General features: G+C 43.4%; 1 protein-coding gene across 3 annotated transcripts in view; it reads left to right on the top strand.

Moving 5' to 3' along the window:
- LOC309497162 (uncharacterized protein) overlaps positions 1-25,945 on the top strand; it is a 121,821-nt gene that overhangs the window by 44,883 nt on the left and 50,993 nt on the right. The window contains exons 21-23 of one of the 3 annotated variants that reach the window (XM_082167384.1): positions 3,106-3,250; positions 3,357-3,477; positions 3,585-4,462. The exons of the other annotated variants lie outside the window; for them this stretch is intronic. Of the exons in view, the coding sequence (XP_082023510.1) occupies positions 3,106-3,250; positions 3,357-3,477; positions 3,585-3,883 (565 nt within the window). The 3' untranslated portion in view covers positions 3,884-4,462. Of the gene's footprint in view, positions 1-3,105; positions 3,251-3,356; positions 3,478-3,584; positions 4,463-25,945 lie in introns of those variants that run through there. 3 annotated transcript variants of the gene reach the window in all.

A 25,945-nucleotide genomic window follows, 5' to 3' on the forward strand; every position in this document is an offset into this window, starting at 1 on the left:
AGCACTGAGAAAAAAATTGTCAGTTGTTATTGTTCATTTACATAAATATCAACTCTTACCAGTATTTCAATGCACGCTGTGTTGTAATATAGTACATGTGAAGCAGATGAAATTGAGCAATATCACACTCGCAATTATAGACTTGCTTGATGGGAGCTATGAGTCTTTCTATATATACAGACTCATACATATTAGTAGTTCCCTTTCAGTCAGCTGACCAATTGGGATCTTGCCTGAGAGCCCAATCACCTTCAAGTGTAAACTAAACAAGCAAATGGATATTGGCGCACGAGATTTGCATCACGCACCCCACCCTGCGAAGAGGAGTATGAATACTTGTGCGCTTGCATTGCACATTCAAGCTTGCGCTTCTGAGCCGAGCGTTTCTCACGATTCTGCTCTGCAATCATCATTCGAGTATGTACAACGAACCAAAAAGATGCTCCTCAGAGAGTGTTGGTGTGATGCCGCTTCAGCGGTGGTCGAAAATTCCTCTGCATTTATTGCAGTTCATCTAAAAGAGCATTGTGCACGCTGCAGGCTTATCAAAACATTCTTGCACGCTGTGCAGCGACCATTGTCCCTGTGTGCCTCAGCACTAAAAGAGCCTTTTCCCTAAAAGAGCAAGCGTAAAGTGAGTGTATTAATGCCCCATCCATGCACTTCAGGATGCGGTCGTTTCCTGTCGTCATCTGACAGCCATGATTGCTGTCTCACATGCCTTGGTATAAGCATAAGACGGCGTTTGTGGGTGGTTCATGTTCTCACATGAGAGCATAGCCACTTCGGCATGCCGGTCGCGACTCTTCTTTATCCGGAAAGCTTGAGTACCTTCTGCTGTTGACCAGTCGCCGCTTGTGTGTAAAAGCACAGGTCTGTTAGACACTTTGGAAGATTGAAGATCTCAGCGAGAGCTTATCCACCGGGCAAAATCCCCTTAAACCTCCCGCTCCTAAGCGTGTCGTGTGCTGTCAAGCCGCCGGCTGTCACGGTGAGCCGCCGGCTGTCACGGCAACCCAGCGCGTTGCTCGCCACTCTAGATAAGGATCAGATGTCGATTGCTGCATCGGAGAGAGGGCTATATGAAGATAATACTGAGCTTCCCTCTGTTCATGCTTAATCGGATTTGATAGCCATGCTTTCCCGGGCTGCTGTGCGCTCAGTCTCGTTCTGAACTTCCGTGGCTAGTGTTTGGGGGCGCAGTGTGACGCGTAAATCGCCTTTCCCGCCCCTTTGCCTTTCTTCCCAGATGTGCATGAAGAACTTTGGCAGTATGTAAGCATATTGGCGCCAATATGGAACGGCAAAGATGCTAAAATCTGCTTAAAACGTTTTCCCTCTCTCGCTACCATTGATGGTGGGGCGGTCAGGGGGTTCGTGGGGATTCCCCAGATGGAGTGTACTGTTGCAGTGCATCCCCGCAATGTGCTGAACCTGGTGGGGTAATCCACAGCTCCCATCCAGCACCTGTGAGACATCAGCCGCTTTCACTGCTGGGGCTTACAGTGCTGCTGGTCAGGCCACCTACGCTCAGCATGCGATGGCACCCTGCAAGTCTACTAAGCCAAAGCACTCTTATGCACGAGGGTAGTTCTGAGCTGGAGTTCCTGCAACTGCATATGATGACTGACCGTGATCAAGTCACTGTGCAGGTCCTCGGCCAGATGATGTCCACCTTGGTGGTCCTGAAGTGCCCCCTAACTAAACCTTGTAGGGGTGCGAGATGTCGATAAAGTGTGCTTTCTTGATGCTCCCATCTCACAAGGTGGCCTTTTTGGCAATGCTGTCGAGGAGTGTGCCCAGCAGTTCTTGGCAGTCCAGAAGCAGGCTGAGGCAATCAAGAGCTAGGCCATCGTGAGCTGCCCCTCAGTCTTCTCTTCACCAAGGGCATCCATTCCCCTGCAGCAAAAAAACAAACAAAAAAACAGGCGCAGCCAGCTCAGCCGTGATGTCAGGTAAGTTTTACACTGCACACGCCACTCCGGGACGCTGGTCGGGTCCCGCTCCACCTCGCTGCCCCACTGCCCCTTCCTGCAACAAGGGCTGGAGCAAAGGCTGTCTCCCTCCACCCTGAAAGTGTATGTTGCCGCTAGCGCCGCACATTATGACGCAGTCTGTGGGAAAACAGGACCTGATCATCTGGTTCCTGAGGGGCGCGAGAAGGTTAAATCCTCTGCACCCTCACCTTCTACCCTCTTGGCAGCTCTCTTTGGTCTTAACAGCCTTACAGAGAGCGCCCTTCGAACCACTGCACTGGCTTCAGTTAAGAGGGTTGGGGACCTGCAAGCATTTTTGGTTGACGAATCGTGCCTAGAATTCGGACTGGCCAACTTACATGTATTCCTGAGACCCCGGCCCGGATACGTGTCCCGGATACGTGTGATACACTTCCTTCATGGATCAGGTGGTGAACCTGGTAGCACTGCCACTGGAGGAGGCAGACCCAGCCCTTGCTTTGCTGTCCCATCCGCGCTTTGTACCTGTACGTGGACCGAACGCAGAGTTTCAGGACCTCAGACTAGCTCTTTGTCTGTTATAGAAGACAGTAGAAGGGAAAGGCTGTCTCAAAGCAGATGTTGGCCCACTGGATAGTGGATGGAATCCACTAATTTCTCCCTATGGGAGGGGCTGGAAGGGGCAGCAATAGTGGCACTTTAGGAGGGATCGCAATACATCAGCTCGTGTTCTGATGTAACATTGAACGTGACTGACTGAAATGGAATGTCTAGGTTACTTATGTAACCGTGTTCCCTGAAGGAGGGTACGTAGATGTTACATCCCGTTGCCACAACTGCTGTACCCCCTCTGGATGGCCGGGACACACCGTCTCGGCTCCTCAGCGGAAAACTTGAATTCCATTCATACCCCTCTTGGGGTGGGGTGCACGATACACTTCGGAGGTAATTGGGCTCTCAGGCAAGATCGCAATTCGTCAGCTGATGTAACGTCTCTGTTCCCTCCTTCATTAAACATTCTTTAAACAAAGAATTAATTTCAATTCTACAAATGACTTGTATAATCTGCTTTGGAGTTTTGAATGCCCTGCTTTTAAATATGAAGCATTTTAATAAATTTTTATTTTTGTCTTTATTTTTGTTATGCCAGAGCACTTGCTCTACATATTACAACAAAACGCATCCCAATGCTGCAACAACTGCGTGAGGGCCTTGAGATTTACGATCTTATTAAAGTCATGCAGAGAAAGCCACAGGAGTGTCACAATCTCTTTGTTATAGGATATAATGACAAAGTATGTAGAAATACAGTTTTGACCATTTACTTATTTTGGTTATTGTAGTATGGCACAAATGACACATATTAAAATCCATTTTTGTGCTTTTATTTTTGGTGTTTAGGTTGACTCCCATTACATTTTATCCCACCTGGCCCCAGAGATGAGCCCAACTGGTTCGACTAAACAAGTGAAAGAATCAAAAATCATGGAATTCTTTCAAGATTTCCTTCTTGAACTTGAAGGTATGGACTAATATATAGTATAATGTTGCTGTTGTAGTTTCCATTGTAAAAGGGAATGAATAAACTAAAACATTAATTCTAATTTCATCTCTTTATTTATTCTAAAGACACACAACCAGAAGATGGGGCAGCAGGAGAAACCTTGTCTGAACCAAAGATAATGCAATGGATTACTGGGCAAGCTCACAGGCATCTACTTGTATCAGAAAGGGAGAAATTTAAAATTGTTATTAAATTTGACCATTGCTGTCTACAGCACATGCCAAAACACACTGTGTGTTACCCAGTTGTCAGTGCTTGCACCAATACCATAACATTCCCCGTAGTCCATATGGTAGATTACGAGTCTTTCAAAACACTCTTGCAAACTGCTGTTACATATGGGGAAAGCTTTGACAGAATGTAGCAAACTTGCTGGAATTGTAGAAATCCACAGTTCAATGATTCATGTATATCATTTATAGCATTAGCTCTTACGATGTTCACGTTTTACTAACTTTACTCTTTGTAAGGTTTTTAAAGGGATAGTTCATGTATACCAAAGCATTAGTTCTTACAATGTTCACGCTTTACTCTATGGAATGTTGTTCACTCTTTACTAACTTTACTCTCTGGAATATTTTTAAAAGGATAGTTAATTTACACAAAATCATTAGTTCTTACAATCTTCACTCTTTACTAGCCTTACTCTTGTTGTTTACTCTTTAGTAACTTTACTCTTTGGAATGTTTTTACAGGGTTAGTTCATGTAAATAAAAACATTAGTTAATACAATGTTCATGTTTTACTCTTCATAATGTTGTTTACCCTTTACTAACTTTACTCTCTGGGATGTTTTTAAAGGGATAGTTCATGTATATCAAAGCATTAGTTCTTATGATGTTCACTCTTTAGTCTTTACTCACTTTACTCTTTGGAAGGTTTTTAAAGGCATAGTTCATTTATACCAAAGCATTAGTTCTTATGATGTTCACTCTTTACTAGCTTTACTCTTTGGGATGTTTTTAAAGGGATAGTTCATGTTCTGTAAATCAAAGCATTAGTTATTATAATGTTCACTCTTTACTCACTTTACTGGTAACACTTTAGAATACTGTTTCTTATTACCTGCATAACTAATAAGGAATTACTGAAGAACTAATAGGTAATTATTTATTAACACTTACTGCAAGTCACTACTGTTAACTAATAAGGAAGACGTGTTAACTAATCAGTGTGTATTAGAATTTTATGATTGTGTTAAGTATCAGTTAGTCAATCAATAACTAATGAAATCTGTCATACCTCCTGAAGAACTACTATTAATTATCTACTAATTAAGGTTCAGGAAAAATAACTATGAAGTAACTACTAATGAACAGTCATACACAGTAGTCACTAGAATAATCCGTTTTTTTTTTTTTTTTTTTAGCAGTGGAGTGGTGGATGAAGTGCACAAATCAAGTACTTGAGTAAAAGCACAAATACCCCAATAAAATATTACTCCAGTAAAATCTACACTTGAATTGCTTTTAAATGTTTAACTTTTGATTTTAAAATGTTTGTTAAACGAGTTTAAATGTAGGCAGTATTGTACATTTTAAAACAATATAAATATATGCTGTATTTAAAAAAAAATTCTTATCTGAAATAAAGGAAGATATCATGTAGCCTAAACGAGTCATTGTCGTATATTTTACAAAGGTTTAGATTATTACATTAATAGTGCTTTTTTTTACAGTAAGTTTGATTTGAGTCAGAATTATGTGGTAATTCTTTATTCATTACTAATAGGTTCCTTATATTTTCTGTTTCAGGTTCTAAGTAATTCCTGAAGAATTATCTAATAATACTTTATTAATTACTAATAAGTTCCCTATATTTTAACTTTAGAATACTGTTTCAGGTTATAAATAGCCTATTCCTGGATAATTATTTGATAATTCTTTATTAATTACTAATGGGTTCCCTATATTTTCACTTTAGAATACTGTTTCATCTTATAAGTAATTCCTGAAGAATGATCTAATAATTCTTTATTAATTACTAATAAGTTCCGTATATTTTCACTTTAGAATACTGTTTAAGGTTATAAGTAGCCTAATTACTGGATAATTACTTGATAATTCTTTATTAATTACTAATGGGTTCCCTATTTTCACTTTAGAATACTGTTTCAGGTTCTAAGTAATTCCTGCAGAATTTTTTGATAATTATTTATTAATTACTAATAAGTTCCCTATATTTTCAGTTTCCCTCAGTCGTTCAAATACATGAATTTACTCAATGGAGTTCTATACTGACGAATATAGACACACACAGTACTTTAATATAAAAACTAATCTGAGGTTGGTTACGGCAAGGCACTTGAGTGGGGTTCCTTTCTGAAGTAACCACAAAACCACACAGGCAAAAACCTCTTTAAAGGGGTGGTTGAATATGATTTCACTTTTCAAACTTTATTTAGTTTGTAATGTTGCTGTTTGAGCATAAACAACATCTGCAAAGTTACAACGCTCAAACTTCAAAGCAAAGGGAGATATTTTCTTTTAGAGAAATTGCTTTTTAAGGACTACAACAAACGGCTGATAAGGACTACACAACATTCCTCAAGGGTTAGTGACATCACTAACCCTACAATTTACATAAACCCACCCCCAGGAACGGGATTTATAGATTGTCAATACAGAATATGCTAATCAACGACTAGAAGATAACTACACATAAGCTACATGAAATCACCAACTAACCATTCAGAAATGTTGTCTACATGTTGTCACTTCTTCATGAGTCTCTCCATCATTGTCTGACTTGTTTGAACATAAAAGGCTAAAAGTTTTGAAATGTTCAGTGTATGTCTGTGTGAGGTAAAAGGACACAACCTTTTGTAGCTCCGCCCTCTGTGCCGGGAGCAGAAGTTAATTTGCATTTAAAGGGACAGACACAAAAACGGTGCGTTTTTGCTCACCCTCAAAAAGTGACAACTTTAACATGCTATATAAAAATATCTGTGGTGTATTTTGAGCTAAAACTTCACATACACACTCTGGGGACATCAAAGACTTATTTTACATCTTGTGAAAAGGGCATTATACCACCCCTTTAACATTTACATGTTTTTGTTAAAATTGTATTTTCATAATACTACTTCAAATAATAACATTAGTAAATAAGGAAGGTCACAACTCAGTGTAGTTTTGTATGACTGTTCATTAGTTACTTCTTAGTTATTTTTCTTGAACCTTAATTAATGAATGTGGTTCTTCAGGAGGTATGACAGAATTCATTAGTTATTGATTAACTAACTGTTACTTAACACAATCATATAATTCTATTACATACTGATTAGTTAACACATCTTCCTTAGTAGTTAACAATAGTGAAGAAGTAGTTAATGAATATACCCCACCTATGAGGAGCTCGTGGAGGTATTGACTCAGGCTGTGGCTTAATTAAATATCAGCTGGCCTTGTGAGAGGTAGGAAAAGCAAAAGCAGAGCAAATTGGATGAGCGCTTCCTGCAGCACAGATCACAGCCTCAGATCACTTACCTTTCTTTCCCGACTTGCACAATGAGTTGTGTAAGTCGTGGAAAAGACCATTCTCAGTTTTGGAATACAGTACCATTCTAGGAGCGAAAGAGAACGGTTATAGGAGGATGCCGCGGGTTGAAGAGGCTTTGGCCTGCTACCTCTCACCTAGTCTCAGCCTCAGACGACCGTTGGCTGAACGTCTGATGCATATGGCACACTTTTCTAGAAACACTTCAGGAGTTTCGAAGTCGCGATCTGATTGGTTGAATTCTACAGGATGTCCGGGAGACGTCTGTGTCGCGTTCTTTATCGGTCCGCCTGGAAACAAATGCAGTGACGCCAAAACCCCTCGTGGAAGAAGAAAGCCGTTATGTTTACAACTGTGACAATGAGCGCTTTCCAGGATCAACTAAAACTAGATTTTCAAAAGTATGTGAAGTCGCAGTAAACTTGCACAACGTCCTTGAATTAATCATTTTTTAATAGATGCATGCCGGTCTGTTATTGTAGGGACATAGACATTATAATGGCAAAGTATGTTTGAACATCCCAGTTATTGCATGGCCAGCATACTCACCGGACATGTCACCCATTGAGCATGTTTGGGATGCTCTGGATCGGCATATACGACAGCGTGTTCCAGGTCCTGCTAATATCCAGCAACTTCGCACAGCCATTGAAGAGGAGTGGACTAATATTCCACAGGCCACAGTCAACAACCTGATCAACTCTATGCGAAGGAGATGTGTTGCACTGCGTGAGGCAAATGGTGGTCACACCAGATACTGACTGGTTTTGGGATCCCCCCAGTAAATTTTTTTTTTTTACATTTTAGAGTGGCCTTTTATTGTGGCCAGCCTAAGGCACACCTGTGCAATAATCATGCTGTCTAATCAGCATCTTGATATGCCACACCTGTGAGGTGGATGGAATATCTCGGCAAAGGAGAAGTGCTCACTAACACAGATTTAGACAGATTTGTGAACAATATTTGAGAGAAATAGGCCTTTGTGTACATAAAAAAAAACTTAGATCTTTGAGTTCAACTCATGAAAAATGAGGGCAAAAAAAAAAGTGTTGCGTTTATAATTTTGTTCAATGTAGTAAAAAGCAACTTTTGCCAAAAACCCAACAATGCAAGAAAGACATGTTTACTTGTTCTGTGTATGATTGTTACTTGCTTACACCAACTGCAGTCAGTTTAACGATTAAAGAGTCAGTGAATTTAGTAAACATTACTTGCAAATCAGAATTTAACTAAAGACCTGCTTTAAGAATAACGTTAACTGGAGGAAATTGCTGTGATTTTCTGTGTGTGAAAGCTGCTCTAGCTCAGCGTCTGTCCTCCTCAAATCATCGACCCAGTCGCCTCAAGAGTCCTTCAGCTCGACTCACTGCAGCTTTTTCCTGATCTCTGATCTGCTGTGTGAACTCAGAACGTCTTCTCTCAATGGAGCGGATCAGCTCAGTAAAGATCTTCTCACTGTCCTCCACCGCTGCCAGTGCAGAGCGCTGTTATACGACACACAGTCCTGACATTAATCCAACAGTGAACACAGATGTTGTTCGGCTCATGTGCTCAAAACTCACCTTGTGTGACTTTACAGTCTCTTTCTGCTGGATTTTCTTTTAAAATGCAGTGTGCAAGTTATAGTAATGTAATTTCCGCAACATGTCTTTACCGCAGCAAATTTAGGTGTTGCGGTAAAGACCTTGTGTTGCGGTAGAGACAAATTCAAGGTGTACTGTATATTAAATGACAAATAGTCAGTATATTATTAGTACTGAAGTATATATTTGTATATTTATTAGTATATATATATAAACATGCCATTTTTTACATTAAAAATAAAATTTTGTCCTTACCGACTCAAGATGTCATTACCGCGGCACTGCTCTATTTTCATTTTTTTTCACATTTTGATTTGCAAAAAAAATATTTTTACACTTAAGTTGAGATGATTAACACATTGAAATTGCAACATCTGTCATAAAAAGTTAATTATGTTATCTTTTGTGTGTATGGAAACAATTGACATCTAAGGTTACTGTAAATTTTTTACATGGCATAGAAAAAAACATGAAATTCCCTATTTTGTATATTATTTTTTTATATCAGTATTTACAAAACTGCATCAAATTTGAAAAAGCTATTTAAATATGTAAAAAAAATTATAGAAATTACTAAAGAAAAATTTATAAAATGAACGTTATTGTAACATTGCGGTAAGGACACTTTTTAAGAAGATGACCCGAAAAACATAAAAAATAAACATGTTCCAGATTAAAATCTTAACGACTACATTCTATTTTGTGTAAATCTTTATATGTATTACAGAGTGTGATGGTTAAAATTGAAATTCATAGAGGTTGATCTTTTTAAAATTGGGATAGTCAAAAGTGCCCGTAGTTGCAGAAACACCCATGTATATCACAATTTTAAACTATTTTTGGAATAAAATAAGTCTGTGCCCAGGTTTTCCCTCATTTCCACCTCCCTCAACAAAATCCACTTTAATAGATCCACCTTAGATATTTTATTTACTTTGTAACCATGGAAATATATACGGTGGCCGAGAGAGCTCAACGCGCTGCAACTGAAGAAAACACATGTAAATAGAAAAACACCTGCAAATTAAGAAAACATCTTCATCAGTTTCACAACACATGTGTGCTCCAAATACTCAAAACACAACCAAATACAGAAATGCGCTGCAAAAGTTCACAACACAACCAAATACAGAAACGCGCTGCAAATAGGACAGAACACAACGGAAATGTTTCCGGGGAACCCAATAAGTGACGGACCCGGCAGGGACGTTTTTTATTGCTCATGAGCATTACCTATGCCCTAACGTTACTCCCTTAAAAGGGCAGACGGCAGAGCCCTTGAAGTGGGCACTTTGGAGGGAGCGGGGCACTTGTGTGCCATTATGTAGCCGTTTGGAACGGACTTGATGAAGGGAGCAACGAAAGCCAATGTAATTTCCTCATTATTTTCACCTGGGATGTTCCCATGACAACGCAGCGCCGTCTCATATTTGGACCTCTTGTATAGCCTACTGTCTATGATTTGGACCCTTCATTCTAACATTTCTTATGAAACTTATTTTAACATAACATGAATGTGTACAATGTAACTGATGTATATATTAATATCTTTCCCTCATGTTCTTTTTCTCTATCTTTTTTTCTTTAATTTATTTTAGTCTTCAGCTTGTTCTTTTCTGATTAGTATTCTTATGACATTGAACATATTATAAATACATTTTGTATATTGTAGGCTATACAAAGTTGTATGTCATAAACGTGTAATCTCTGTATGTTTTGCAACAAAAATAAAATAATAAATTAAATTAAATTAAATTAAAGTAGACAGCTGTAAGCACGCCCCAGTCGGGTCCGTCACTTATTGGCTTCCCCGGAAACATTTCCGTTGTGTTCTGTCCTATTTGCAGCGCGTTTCTGTATTTGGTTGTGTTGTGAACTTTTGCAGCGCATTTCTGTATTTGGTTGTGTGTGAACTTTTGCAGCTCGTTTCTGTATTTGGTTGTGTTGTGAACTTTTGCAGCGCGTTTCTGTATTTGGTTGTGTTGTGAACTTTTGCAGCGCGTTTCTGTATTTGGTTGTGTTCTGAACTTTTGCAGCGCGTTTCTGTATTTGGTTGTGTTGTGAACTTTTGCAGAGCGTTTCTGTATTTGGTTGTGTTGTGAACTTTTGCAGAGCGTTTCTGTATTTGGTTGTGTTGTGAGTATTTGGAGCACACATGTGTTGTGAAACTGATGAATATGTTTTCTTAATTTGCAGGTGTTTTTCTATTTGCATGTGTTTTCTTCAGTTGCAGCGCGTTGAGCTCTCTCGGCCACAGTAGAAAAAAAAGTTAAAAGGACGTATTAGTTGAAGATGAAACTTCAGGCACATGTGCTCTTCACATAGACAGTATATAAAGTGGACACAGCAACCCCATAGGTTTCAACGGAGAAAAGTGAAGCAAATTAGAAGCACTCACTTCCTGATGGCTGAGCGTACTGTGCAGACTCAAACTGAGCTTGATGACGTAGATGTGACGTGAGCAGCCTGCCTGAGAGTTGTAAGTCTTCTAGTAGCTGTGCCAAGCGAAATCTGAATCATTCCCTTCCGAATCTTGCAGAGACGGAGAGTGTGAGTAGGAGCTGTCCATGAGCTAGGAGCAGGAGCAACGTCATGACTCTCTATGGGCTTCTCCCTTGACTTTATCGGACTCCACGTCCCCCCGATTGACTGCGAGCTTCTCCTCCTGTCTATGCGGTAATTTCCAGAGAGTCGCGTGGTTATGACGCAATCGTTAGCCTACTTTTACAAAAACTGCTTCTACTGGGCCATAACGTAAGATACAAGGTAATGGAGCCTTTTATACATTGTTGTGTTTCTTTAGAAATAAACAATGGACAAATGGAGTCTTTAAACGCCTCAGATGTAAAGTTATTCGCTGTCAAAGTGACGCCAAAATGAATGGGAGTCAATGGAATGCTAACAGCAGGTGATGGCTTGTTAGCCAATGGCGGCCCCCGGGGGTGGTACGGTTTTCAAAGTGCTGGATTGACCCCCTGGGCTCTTCAGCACAAGAAAATAAATCAAGGTAACTCAAGCTTTTATACAGAGTATTTTTATTCAGCGTCATTTCCACCTTGGCTGTAGTTCGGTTGAATTATGTACAACAAATATGAAAATAATGTATTTATGTTTATTACGAGTAAACAACATGCTAAAAGTAGCTAATCCTGGCATGAGGGTGTGCTAATATTGCAGAAAAACTGCTAAAATGTCATTTCCACCTCCGTCATTTCCACCTCTGAGAAATTACAGGCGTAGCTTTGGACATGATATATGCCATTTTTGTGTGCTATTTGCATGTTCTCATGACATATTTGTGCTTTTGGACTGAGAACTTTAGGCTATATATCACCATTCTAGTACACTCTATATTTATTTTTATTTATCTATATTTATATGAATGTTTTGAGCAGGTTCATATCATTTGCATATCATTTGTAATCATTATTTTTAAAACTATTAGGTATACTGTTCAACTCATATATGTTAAATAATAAAATACATGGTTAAAAATATTTTGGACTGGCAATTTAAGTAAAAAATAAACAGAAACAATCTTTCCACCATAAACTGTAATTTCCACCACTTTCCACCACTACAGTTTTTAAGAAAAAAAAATAAGAATAACCAATGATGTGGATCTAAATGTATTTTAAATCAAGTATTAATAGTTCATTACTTACAATATATGTCTGAGTGACTTATAATAAACATAGACCTGAGCAAAAATGAAATGCTGTAGGCAAAAATCCCAACTCGTGGCAAATCGTGGCATTTAGCAACTTTAAATAAAAATGCATTAAGTTCATGAAGAATTAAGATTTATTTTGTTACATGATTAGGTAGCCACTGATGTTGTTGACTGATACATAATCTTATATAATCAGTTCTCTTACGAGAGGTTCTCTCGTATTGCGTAAGTTAGCTTACGCTACGGGTAAAGTCATCTTTTCTCGAGATATGAAGCCAAAAAATTATCATAAATTTGTATTCATTGTCAACGCAGTGCAGCAGCTAGCAGACCTAGAGCAGGCTATCTAGCGCGCTCATTGGCTGCTCCGCGGCAACTGCAGCAGCCTACCAGTGAGCCTGGTGTGACGTCACGCCCAATGAGGGCGCGCGCGCCCTAACGCGTCACAGCCCGCCAGAATGGGAGTGGCTTAGCATATAAAAGGAAGGCTCGGAGGCTGATACCCTGATTTTCGTCTCTTCAGCGAAGCTCTCTGCATCGCTGGATCTCTGAGAGAAGCCGCCGCCATCCGTGCCTGCTACGCTATCCGGCGTCATATCCTTTTACTGCTGTGTGTGTTCGCCGCTGCGACACATACTCTCGCTTCTAAAAGAGAAATTTCCTACGAGGCGTTGTTTCAAATGCCTCGCACCACTCCCCGCTCTCTCTCTCCCTCTGTTCGAGCCGCGCAACTGTGCCGTTCACAAGGGATGTCAGAGATGCGGACGATTACGGGGCTCGCTCTCTCCCTCTGTTCGAGTCGCGCAAACTGCGCCGCTCACAAGGGATTGCAGAAGCGTACGGTCACGGGGCTAGTTTTTCTTTACGTTACAAGAAAGCTACCGCCCCCGCGCCCGTCACTCACCGGCGAAAGGAGAAACGAGAGTGTGTGAGTCCCGCCGAGGCTTGACTGACCGCCATGTCTCACATAGTTCTCAGTCCCCTCCCAAGTTCAGGCGACTGGTAATATCAATACTGCAGTAAACGAGCCTGTTATAGTACACGCACGCCTGCAAAACATGATGATGCTCTCTGGCTACTCGCCCCGCTTCCCGCGCTCTCTCCCTTTGCTTGTGCCGCGCAAACTGCGCCGTTCTCAAGGGATGTCAGAGCGGACGGTCACGAGCAATGTTCAGCACCCCGCGTGCCTCACTCACCGGCGAAAGGAGGAGAGAGAGTGTTTGTAGCCCCGCTGAGGCCGGGCCAATCTCCAATTCTCACACATTTCTCAGTCCCCTCTGAGTTCAGGCGGCTGGAAATATTAATATTGCAGTAAACGAGGCTGTTACAATACACGCACGCCTGCAAGCTAACGCCGACACGAAATATGACGACGCTCTATCATATGTTCGCGCGAACCGATAGCCTATGTATTCTCCCCCTGTGGCTCAGTGGCAGAATCTTAGGCTTTCGCGCCAGAGACCCGTGTTCGAGTCCGGCTCTGGAAAAAAAAGAAGAAAAAAAAAACCTAAAAAGGCGACTGCAGATGTGTATTTTGCAGCCAATGAGTCAGTTACACAACTCGCTCGCCTGCAGACAAACGCTGTTCGCACAGCGACCCAGAGAAATCTGAAAAAGAGTATTAATTCTGGTTATTCGGCTCACGCCGACAGTGTTTTGAGTGTAGGAAATGTGCCCACAGCCCAGTGCTCACCCCTACACACAAGCACGATCTCCCCTGTGTCTCTCACAGAGCTCACTCTCACAAAGCGGGCACGCGCCGCTCGAGTGATAAGCTTAAGAATTGTGCCCACGAGTCAGTGCTCACACCTACCCACTGCCCGCTCTGTCACACAGCTGCCCCGGGGGTTAGATCACATAAAGCTCCCCAACACTGGCCGTGTTATGAATGTAAGCCCTGTGCCCGCCCACGAGCGCTCACATTTACTGATAAACACATTAACACCCACGCCGCTCTCGCGTCACGGGTTTCTCACTGCAAAACGTTCTCCGTCCCAAGTGACCGAGTCATTGAGTGCTGTCCAGCCAGTTATCGCTATCAGCGAGCTCCCGTTCCCCAGCATCGACAGCGCGCGCACCGCGCAAATTCCTCTGCTACGAGTTCCCTATCCCGCGCAGTGCAGCGGCCGGGACCCAGAGGCCATTCGACCCCTAGCTATGCATGCGGAAGCGTGGGAAACTATCCCGGGCGTGTCAGAATGGGTGCTGAACATTGTGAAACGGGGCTATTCGCTGCAGTTCGCTCGCCGTCCCCCGCGCTTTCGAGCACGGACCGAGACGAGAGTGAATACAGAAGCAGCCCATCTGCTTCATTCAGAAATAGCGAAACTATTGTGCAAGGGGGCGATAGAACGAGTGCATCCTTCTCTGACCGAGATGGGCTTTTACAGCCGTTATTTCCTCGTTCCTAAGAAGGACGGAGCTCTCAGACCCATATTAGATCTGAGATATTTGAACAAAGCTCTCATGAGACGGCCGTTCAAAATGCTCACAACCAGACAAATCCTCGCGCAAATCCGCCCGAGGGACTGGTTTATTTCTCTCGATCTGAAAGACGCATACTTTCAGATTCAGATTATACCCCATCACAGGCCATTCTTGAGATTCGCCTTCGACGGTCAGGTATATCAATACACCGTCCTCCCGTTCGGCCTGTCTTTAGCACCCCGTACGTTCACGAAGTGCATGGACTCGGCCCTCGCTCCCCTGAGAACACAGGGCATGCGAATTCTGAACTATTTGGACGACTGGTTGATTCTAGCGCAGTCAGAGGAAGAACTCATATCCCACAGACTAGCGCTTCTCAGCCATCTGAAAAGCATGGGTCTCTCAGTCAACTGGACCAAGAGCTCATTAATACCCAGTCAGTCAATCTCTTTTTTGGGAATAGAGCTGGACTCGGTGGCTATGACGGCCAGACTGTCGACACAGCGCGCGCGCCGTATTCGACATCTCGCCACGTCTTTTCAGAAAGGCAGGTGTTTCCCCCTGAAAACATTTCAGATGATGTTGGGCCACATGGCTTCAGCTGCAGCGGTGCTTCAGCTGGGCTTACTGCGCATGCGCCCGCTTCAGCGCTGGCTGAGAGCGAGAGCACCCCGCAGAGCGTGGATTGCCGGCGGCTCGCGAGTCAGTGTGAATCAGGGCTGCGTCTCAGCCCTGCAGCCCTGGCTGGCGGCCGGATGGTACCAACGGGGAGTTACAATGGGAGTTATCTCGCACCGGAAAACGATCTCGACAGACGCCTCCAACCTAGGTTGGGGGGCCGCTTCTCGAGGGCAGACCGGTCTATGGCCTCTGGTCAGACCGGGAGAAATGCCTTCACATAAACTGTCGGGAGATGCTAGCGGTCGAGAATGCACTGAAACATTTTCTCCCATACCTGCGAGGACACCATGTACTAGTTCGCACAGACAACATGAACCGTCAGGAGGCGGGATCAGATCCAAAATCCCCTGCGCACTGGCGGAACGCCTCCTCGTTTGGGCTCAGGGCTCACTGCGCTCGCTGAGAGCCGCGCATGTGCCCGGTCACCTGAACTACGGCCCAGACAGACTGTCCAGAGATAACGTTCCCCCCGGGGAATGGTCTCTGCACCACCAGACGGTCCAGCTTCTATGGCGCCTTTTCGGCAGAGCGAAAGTCGACCTATTTGCGTCAGACGACAACGCCCACTGCCCGATATTCTTCTCGAAGAGCGAGGACGCGCTGGCCCAAACCTGGCCCAGCGTCCCGCTGTACGCTTTTCCCCCGATCTTGCTGTTACCTCAGGTGATCGGGAGGATCAGAGAAACGCGCCACTCAGTGCTCCTCATAGCCCCGCACTGGGAGAACCAGACATGGTTCCCGGAATAAAAACTCAGCCCCATGGCCGATCCCGGTGAGAAGAGACCTTCTCTCTCAAGCCCGCGGTTCGATCTGGCATCCCCATCCAGAGCGCTCGTCTCTGCTTGCGTGGATAATCAACGGATACTCGTTGATTTGCCAAAAGGGGTCGTGAACACGATCACGCAGTCTAGAGCCCCCTCTACAGACGGCTCTACGCGTCAAAATGGTCTGTGTTTAACAAGTGGTGCACGGGGAAAAATCTAAACCCACAAACGTGTGGGGTTTCGTGGGTTTTGTGCTTCCTTCAGGAGCTGCTGGACGTGGGCAGGTCCCCTTCCACGCTCAAAGTTTATGTTGTGGCTATTGCAGCGTTCGCCGACTCGGCGCGCGGCCGCGCATTAGGAAGGAATGAATTCATCATCCGCTTCCTCAGAGGAGCCAGGAGGATGAATCCCCCGCGGCCCCCCTCGGTTCCGATTTGGGATTTGTCTTTGGTCCTAGAGGCCCTGAAAGCTTATCCCTTCGAACCTTTGGACACTGTGGATCTGAAGTACCTCACGTTCAAAACCGTTTTTCTGATAGCTCTGTCTTCAGTTAAACGCGTGGGTGACTTGCACGCGTTATCAGTTAACGCGGCGTGTCTTGAGTTCGGACCTAATGACTCAATAGTCATTCTCAAACCGAGACATGGTTACGTCCCCAAGGTGATGGTCACTCCTTTAAGAGCGCAGGTCATTTCCCTCTCAGCCCTACCGGCATCCGGCAGCGAGGTTGATAGTAACCTCCTCTGCCCTGTCAGGGCTCTGAGGAATTACGTCACGCGCTCCGCCGCTTTCAGGCGCTCGGAGCAGCTTTTCGTTTCGTTTGGAGGGCGCACCAAGGGTCTCGCCGCCTCGAAACACAGTCTGTCCAGATGGATAGTGGACGCTATTGCGGCAGCTTATGCGTCCAGAAACCTGCAGTGCCCCTTGGGCATCCGGGCTCATTCCACCAGAGGCATGGCCTCATCGTGGGCTTGGTCCAGCGGGATTTCCATTCATGACATTTGTACAGCGGCAGGTTGGGCCTCCCCCTCTACATTTGTTAGGTTTTATAACCTGGAAGTTCCCGCCCTGCAGGCTAAACTTCTATCAGTCTAAGTCGTGTGTATGCCCTGCCCAGACTTTTGTGCGCGGGCTACTTACTCGATTTAGCTCTCCTGGTTGAGCTGCACTAGAAAGGGTTGTGTCAGTATCTGTATAGACCGGCCGAGCCGCTCTACACCCCCTAATGTGTGCTTATGAACATGTGCTGGCCCACTCTGTCGGCCACCTGTTTCCCACTTATCAGTGTTCCCCGGGCTTCCCCTGGGACTCATGTAGTGGATGCTGGGCGCGCATGGCGTTGACAAGGGGTTCCCGTAGCGTAAGCTAACTTACGCAATACGAGAGAACCTCTCGTAAGAGAACGTAATCGGTTACTAACGTAACCTCGGTTCTCTCTAGAAGAGGGAACGAGTATTGCGTAACCCGCCGTGCTCACGCCACGAGCTCATTTCGCTTCAGTCGACGAAAACCAGGGTATCAGCCTCCGAGCCTTCCTTTTATACGCTAAGCCACTCCCATTCTGGCGGGCTGTGACGCGTTAGGGCGCGCGCGCCCTCATTGGGCGTAACGTCACGCCAGGCTCACTGGTAGGCTGCTGCAGTTGCGGCGGAGCAGCCAATGAGCGCGCTAGATAGCCTGCTCTAGGTCTGCTAGCTGCTGCACTGCGTTGACAATGAATAAAAATTAAGGATAATTTTTTGGCTTCATATCTCGAGAAAAGATGACTTTACCCGTAGCGTAAGCTAACTTACGCAATACTCGTTCCCTCTTCTAGTATATAGTAACCGATTACGTTTTACAATATTATATTGTCATAAAATACATAAATTGAAAAGTGGTGGAAATGACATCTTTGTAAGCACTCTTCAGAAAAACTATTAAAAATAATAATATTCCATGGAATTCTAAAACTGCCCACTGTTATATTGTGTTAGAAGACAAATGAATGAAGCTAGGAAGATTGTTTTAAGTGTGTTTTAAGAGAGTGTGTTTCTTAGTTGGAGAATCACCCATAAACGTCTATGGAAGTCCATACTTTCACGTCAAATTTGGACTTTATTTCATAATTATCATTTATTATTTTCTAATTTCGACTTTTTTATGTTATAGTATTTATATATATATTTTTGATATTTTGACTTTATCCAATGGCTAATTATGACATGGTGGTATGACAATTTCAAATTTTTATCACATAATTATTACTTAATATCTAATAATTGTAGCTTTTTATGTAATTTACCATTTTTATACAATCTCATAATTATGATTTACTTAAGCCATTGTTTATTTATTTATTAAAACAATGAAACATGTATTTATTTAAATCAATTTGAATATGAATGAATGGATGAATGCAGATGGATACTGATTAACTGTTTCTTGACTCAGGAATAGAATAGCAGCATGGAAGGCTCGAAATCCCTTGTTAGTTTTATGATCAGTCATATGATAATGACAGCATTATAATGCATTATTCTTAGAACAGCCAGTAGGGGGAGACAAACTACCAACCAATCATTTACTCTTTAATTATTGTTAAAGGAACATTCTACCGTTTTTTGAAATTCACCTTCTTTCCTACATTTAGATGCATTTTTGTCTCAGTGCATGCATTGTCTTAGTTTGACAGGGTCGGCGCTAGCTTAGCTTAGCTTAATGAATGGAATCCTTTGTTGCCAGGTAGAATGTCCTGAGTAAAAGTTTTAAAAAAAGTTTAAAAAAAAACGAATTACTTCTTGTGGCCTGCGTATTCACAACGAGTACAAATAGCGATGCAGATTAACACTAGGCGATTTCCTAGGCAGATATTGACTTGGGACTTTATTAGGGGGAAGCACAGGCGAAGCACTGCTACTTGGGCGCAGAGATTTCACGCAACACATGAAATCCCACGACTTCCGTAAACATACCGGCGTGAATAGTAGCTGGCTATTTTTCCTACAGTACATGAATGGCGATGAAGGAGGAGGCTATTTGAACCGTAGTCTATATACAGCTTCTCAGCATCTATCTTACAACCGAATAAAGACACAGATTAACATAAGGAAGAGTAATAAAAGACAACTTACATGTGCACTTTGTTTTGCCTGTGCTTTGAAAATGGATGGGACGGCCGTATCTTTCAGATGTAGTACCGTCTTTCTGGGCCCATATTCCATTTTTTCAAAGTAGTCCTCCGGTGCAAAATGCTCTTCGCAAACACGATACTGTATAATTTTGTAGAGAGGCATTGAAGTACAGATATCCAGAGCAGCTAGCCATTTATTTCTCAGTTCCACATTCGATGGAATTCTGTGAAACATTACATTCGTGTATGTCCTTTGCTTGTTCTCACAACCTTTTGCTACGCAGGTAATTACCATGTTTGCTGTAACTGTAGCTGTAACTTCTCAAAATAAACAATTCAAAAGCGAAGACACTCGGTGCAGGTCACGCCGGTATGTTCTTTTTCTTCCGTTTTTTGGCGCGTTGCACGCCGATATGTTGACGGAAGTCGTGGGATTTCATGTGTTGCGTGGTATCTCTGCGCCCAAGTAGCAATGTGCCCATTCAAGTCCCCGCCTGTGCTTCCCCCTAATATAGTCCCAAGTCAATATCTGCCTAGGAAATCACCTTGTGTTAATCTGCATTGCTATTTGTACTCATTGTGAATACGCAGGCCACAAGAAGTAATTAGGTGGGTAAAAAAAATAATAAATTGTATCACTTTTACTCAGGACATGCTAGCTGGCAACAAAGGATTCCATTCATTGTTCTAAGCTAAGCTAGCGCCGACCCTGTCAAACTAAAACAATGCATGCACTGAGACAAAAATGCATTTGCCCACCTACCTAAATGTAGGAAAGAAGGTGAATAAGCCCTATTTTAAAAAACGGTGGAGTGTTCCTTTAACGCTGTCAATTATTGTAACAGAACGCTCCCCGTCTGGCGTGATTGAGCGCCACCACTAAGTAACTGCTTGTTGACACTACTTTAACTTGGACTCTGGAGGAAGAAGTACAGCAATCTCTGTTACTAGTATAAGGAAGAGCTTGCATGGTGCCATCTTGGAACCCTTATTTTCACCTTGCGAACTTTTCCTTCTTTGCTTGGAAAGGTCTGCGTAATTATTCCCATTGGCCATTCATTTATTTTGGCTTGGCTATAGTTGAGGTGCACAATGCTAATGGGATCAACATTGGGTCAGTCAGATTGCCACTTCCTATGTGTCTGTAGTGAACACAGATACTGTTACCTCCATCCATCCCAGAATATGTTAGCCAGATGTTGGACCTGTCGCCATTGACACTGGAACATATCTTTGGTTCCAAAGTGACCAGCATGGTCACCAGTGTCTAAGTACATGTCTCAATGTCTCAGTACATCTTTGCAAATGATTAAGTACAGGTAGCCTACATTTAGCACAATTTCCAAGTGAATAGATCTTGTTGATCTAAACTGATTGTTGATTCTCAGTCTAATGGTTGTTTGCTTCAAAACGTGTCAGCGTCATTTCATTGTATAAGTCATCACATGCACAATAGTCTGTTCAATTGTCAAAATTAGTCAAGAACATAATACCATGAATACCATATATATATATATATATATATATATATTAGGGCTGGGCAAGTTAACGCGTTATTATCGCGTTAACGCATTTATAAATTTTTTTTATCGCACGTTAACGCAGTTTATTATTATTTTGAGTCCGTTGCTCACCGGCGTTTGGGGATGCTCTGCCATGTGAATTCCCTCCTGTTGATGTCCTGATAACTATTTAGATTCAGGAAACTCACAAACAGCGAGAATCAGTACTCTCTTCCAATGATTTGTGCTGCACGTCGTTTACAAAAAGATCAAGACAATTCAACTTCGGCAGCGGGCGGGCGTGTGCGCACAACCGCGACAGTTTCACGGGAACGCACTCGCTTGTCGCTGCACCTTGTGCTCGACCACTTCTCCTCACGGTGCGTGTCCACTACAGCGAGAAGAAAAAAAAAATAAAGAAAAAAAATCTTTAACATATATAACAACTGCAAAGCGTCTAATTTGTAAACAAAATGATTTATGCACTAAATCCAGCATAAACTCCGGCACAATTTGCATATTTTTATACAGACGTCTCATCCCGAACCTCACAGCAATTGGCTGCCGACCGCGTTTTTCGCTTGATATTTACGTAAAGTCGAGAACTGCCCAATCTTTTGACGCTCTCGGTCGCTCTCAACGCTTTCTCCGGTCCGCTGGCAATCCCAAAATGCACTGGGCGAGCGTGAAGCTCAACTTCCATAGAATGAATTGAAAACGCTTGCTCCGCTCGCTCCGCGCCAGTGGACACGCACCGTGACACGTCTGCAGCGCATTACGGCTGCGACACGGCTACCGGAGCTGATCGCGCCCATTCTAGTCAATGCTTGTGTTTACACCGGCCGCGACGCGGCGCGTTTCAGAAGCTTCCCAGAAGCGGCTCTCCGCGCCGCTTCGCTAAATATAGGCGCCTAGTCTATTTTTGACGGACGCGCGTCCAAGTCGCACCGGGAATACAAAATAAAAGTCAAAAAACATTGTCAAATTCAAAATAAACACTCTGTGCAAACTCCCAAACGTATTACACACCAATATCCTTGGTAGAAACCATAGACTGTATGGTAGAAACTCAAAAATCAAGAAAAACCACGTCAGACAGGCAAATGCAGACCAAACACGTGGTCTCGCGCATCCAGTCGCTCCGCTTCTGAAATGCTCCTGGTGTGAGTTGGCACCGCGTGGAGGACGGAATAAAACCTTGTCGCAGACGTAATGCACCGCACATGTGTGCAATGTAAATGAGGGGTTACGCTGGGTTCACACCAGACGCGGAAGCGGCGCGGAACGGAAAATCACGCGCGGTCCGGCGCCTGCCTGATCACACCAGATGCGTATTCTTCGCGGAGGTCGACAAGCGCTTCTGCTCTGTTGTTGTTTATTCAGAGCTATTTTTTACATCATGGGTAAGTAAATAACCTCATAAAATGAATACACCATGTTTCTGTAACCAAGAAGTTTGTACACTTCTTTTATTAATCCGTTGTCAAGACACACACGCAGCCAGAGAGAGAATATGGTAGACAGTTTTTTTCTTTGTTTGTTTTCATCTTTCTAGTCTGTTTAGATACACAAATATGATCGCATTTGTCACTCGCGGTATTTTAATTTGAAAATTGCTTTTATTTTGACAATTGACCGGATGTCTCGTTGTTTCTTGGTGTGACTTCCTGCAGGAATGGACGCGGATCACTCGCGGTCGCGCAAAAAATAGACCAGACGCCGAAACTGGCGCTTCACGGGGCGGGCTGGCTGCGGCGCTCCGCGTCTGGTGTGAACGACACCATAGGTTAACATGGGCGCCGAAAGGAAGCGGCCTCCGTTCCGCGCCGCTTTCACGCCGCTTCTGCGTCCGGTGTGAACCCGGCCTTAACCCCTCATTTACACTGCACACATCTGCGGCGCATTACGGCTGCGACACGGCTACCGGAGCTGATCGCGCCCATTCTAGTCAATGCTTGTGTTTACACCGGCCGCGACGCGGCGCGTTTCAGAAGCTTCCCAGAAACGGCTCTCCGCGCCGCTTCGCTAAATATAGGCGCCTAGTCTATTTTTGACGGACGCGCGTCCAAGTCGCACCGGAAATACAAAATAAAAGTAAAAAAACACTGTCAATTTCAAAATTAACACCATGTGCAGACTCTCGATTGTATTGCACACCAATATATCCTTGGTAGAAAGCATAGACTGTAAGGTAGAAACCCCCAAAATCAAGAAAAATCACGTCGGACAGGCAAATCACGTGGTCTCGCGCATCCAGTCGCTCCGCTTCTGAAATGCTCCTGGTGTGAGTTGGCACCGCGTCGAGGACGGAATAAAACCTTGTCGCAGACGTAACGCACCGCACACGTGTGCAGTGTAAATGAGGGGTTACTCTACCAAACGCGAAAAGAGTGTCTGGCGCGAGTGATTTCAATGTTAAAGTCAATGCAAGGTCCTGCGGCGCGAATGAGGCGCTTAGCGCGGCGCGGTGGACGCGCGTCCAGTTCGCGTCAAAACTTTGCTTTTTACGCGGGTCAATTTCGCTCTGGACGCGCGAATGGATTCAAAATGTTCAAACGTCCAACTAGACGCGGTAGACGCGAATTTGACGCGCTATTCGCGTTTGGTGTGAACACACAGGGAAACTTGCTACTGAACACTGACTGTTTCTGCTGCTCCCTGATGAAAGATACCTGTTGATACCTATTCAGAAAAATAAAATAAAAACCAAGAAAACAGGACTCTGATGGTAACTTGTTTAACAAGCTAGATAAAAGGTAATGTCCTGGCAGTGGCAAATAGCTTTGGTTTAATATTTGATTTGATTACATTAATGTTTAAGTTGAGATTTACAAGAAATATTTTATTGCTACTGTGTAAAGGGAATACTGTTAAGCACATTAGGCTATTTGTTTAAAGTTTTTGCAAACCACATGTTATTGCACTTTTGTGTATATAGCAGTACATTTAGATCTGCTATATACACTACTTTAGAATTCATTATTACATTTTGCTAACAATGTGATTAATCGCGATTAAATTTTTTTACCGTTGCCCAGCACTAATATATATATAATATTATTGGCCACCGGGCCACGGTGGATGTCCCAGGCCAGCGAGGGGGCAATATAACTATGTGTGCTGCCATATCTGAGAATGGTGTGGCTACTCACATCCCCAGTCTTGGCCCATACAATACACAGAAGCTCCTCATCTTCTTGGACCACCTTCATTTTGATTTGATCCCTGAAAATGAGAGAGGTCTCGTAGGGCCTCACCTACCACAATATGTTATTGTATAGGACAATGTGAATTTCCACCGTGGCCAGGAGAGGGAGGGTGAGGACAGCGACCAGTGAAGAACTGTTGGTTCTGAAACTCCAGCTTTATTTACAGCACTGTAGGCTGCATATCATTTTCATTGTTTTTTTGTCTGTGTGTTTATATTACAGTATATTATGCTGTATGCATTTTCTTTTTTACTCTGATGTATGGAAGTTACTTTATGTGTGTGAATGATAATGGTTACAATTTCCTTGGCAGTATGAGTGCAATGTGTGATGTCAAACCTTGGAGGCTACTCTTACCCTAAAATCCTATTTCTTTTTTTCAGTGTTATACACAGTTGTATTCTGTTAGCTAGACAAAAAAACAGTACAGTAACCATTGTCAATGAAGGACTGGGCTAAGACTGAAAGGTGGACATGAGGGATATTTCAATGGTCCTCTGCCATACTGACAAAACATCTAAACATTTTGACTTGCAGTGCTCACACAATGCCAAAGGGACGAAGCATTTTGGGGGCACTGACTGTTTAAATGAGAAGGAAATTTAGTTTTGACACGTGAGTGAACTGTTTTGGGAGAGGTATGAGCTTTTGCAGGTGAACCATGGTGTTGTGCCTAACCATCCACGTTATTTTGGCAAAAGCACCAAGAGTGTTGAGAACGTCCGGTCTGTTTCAAGAAATGAGCCAAAGCAATTCAGAAGGATCTTTGCCATTTTCGTGGCATTGACTCTTTATATGGGAAAGGAATTTAGTTTTGAAGCATGAGTGAACAGTTTTGGGAGAGATATGAGCTTTTGCAAGTGAGCTATTAGTGTTGTGCTGAACTGTAAGACTGTTTTGCCAAATGATCTTAGAGTTTTGAGAATGTAATTTCTGTTTCAAGAAATGAGCCAAACCAATGGAGAAAAACTGTAACATTATATTATATTTCTGACCACTTTTTTTCCAGTGGTACAAATTGTCATGAACGAAAGAGAGAAGGCAAAAACAGGTCAAATCACGTTTATTCGAGAATAAACAGAGAAGGTCAGGTCCACACAAAATACGACACACAGGGGGGAGAGAGTGACACAGGGACTTCGACAGGCAACCGGGCTGAAGGAGGATGGTGGATGAATGACGAGTCCAGTTCCAGAGAGTGAAGACGAAGACACAACGAACAATCCAGCAGGAACGGAAACCATGAGAGAATGCCAAACGGGAACAGGAACAAACACCGGGAACACCACAACGATCTGACAACACAAGACACCAGTCACTGAGAATATATAGCTGAATAGAGTGGAATCAGCTGGCGCTGATGATCCGTGGTAATCAGAGGACACACCCACACTAATCATACACACTACACAATCACACAAGACATGGAAGAGACAGTGAATTCATGAACTGTGACACAAATTGAATTTGTCATTAAAATATCATTAAGTGTTAATACTCTGTAGAATAATTTTATAACAGTGTCATGAATATTTTTCTTGTTTGTACAACATGTACAACATGTTTGTACTCACCTCACTCCTAACCCAGTGCCCTGGTACCATCCCACTGTGAGAAGTGACAGCATAAGCCCACTGCAAATGGAGAGACCACCTCAGTGTGATGTTAGAGCCCACGCCAGGAGGAGCGATCAAGCCTGACATCACATCAGATCCTGAGGGAAGCGCGTTTGACCAGGTGTGTGAGCTAACTGTACCATCCATTGTTGTGGGACTCCTCGTGGAAGCAAGCCTGGCCCACCCTCCCGCCACTGAGAGTGAGTCCCAGCTGGATTTAAAGGACAGTGTGGATGTGTGTGGAGAGATGAGTTCCCTGTGTCCCTGTGTCCCTTCATTATGCCCAAATGTGAAATCTTTATCTTCAGTCGTGCTAAGCCCACCCAGCCTCCCTCTCCCACCACCTCTCGAATCTACCATT

The sequence above is a fragment of the Leuciscus leuciscus genome, assembly GCF_965113295.1.
Source record: "Leuciscus leuciscus genome assembly, chromosome: 4".
Classification (NCBI taxonomy): Eukaryota; Metazoa; Chordata; class Actinopteri; order Cypriniformes; family Leuciscidae; genus Leuciscus; species Leuciscus leuciscus.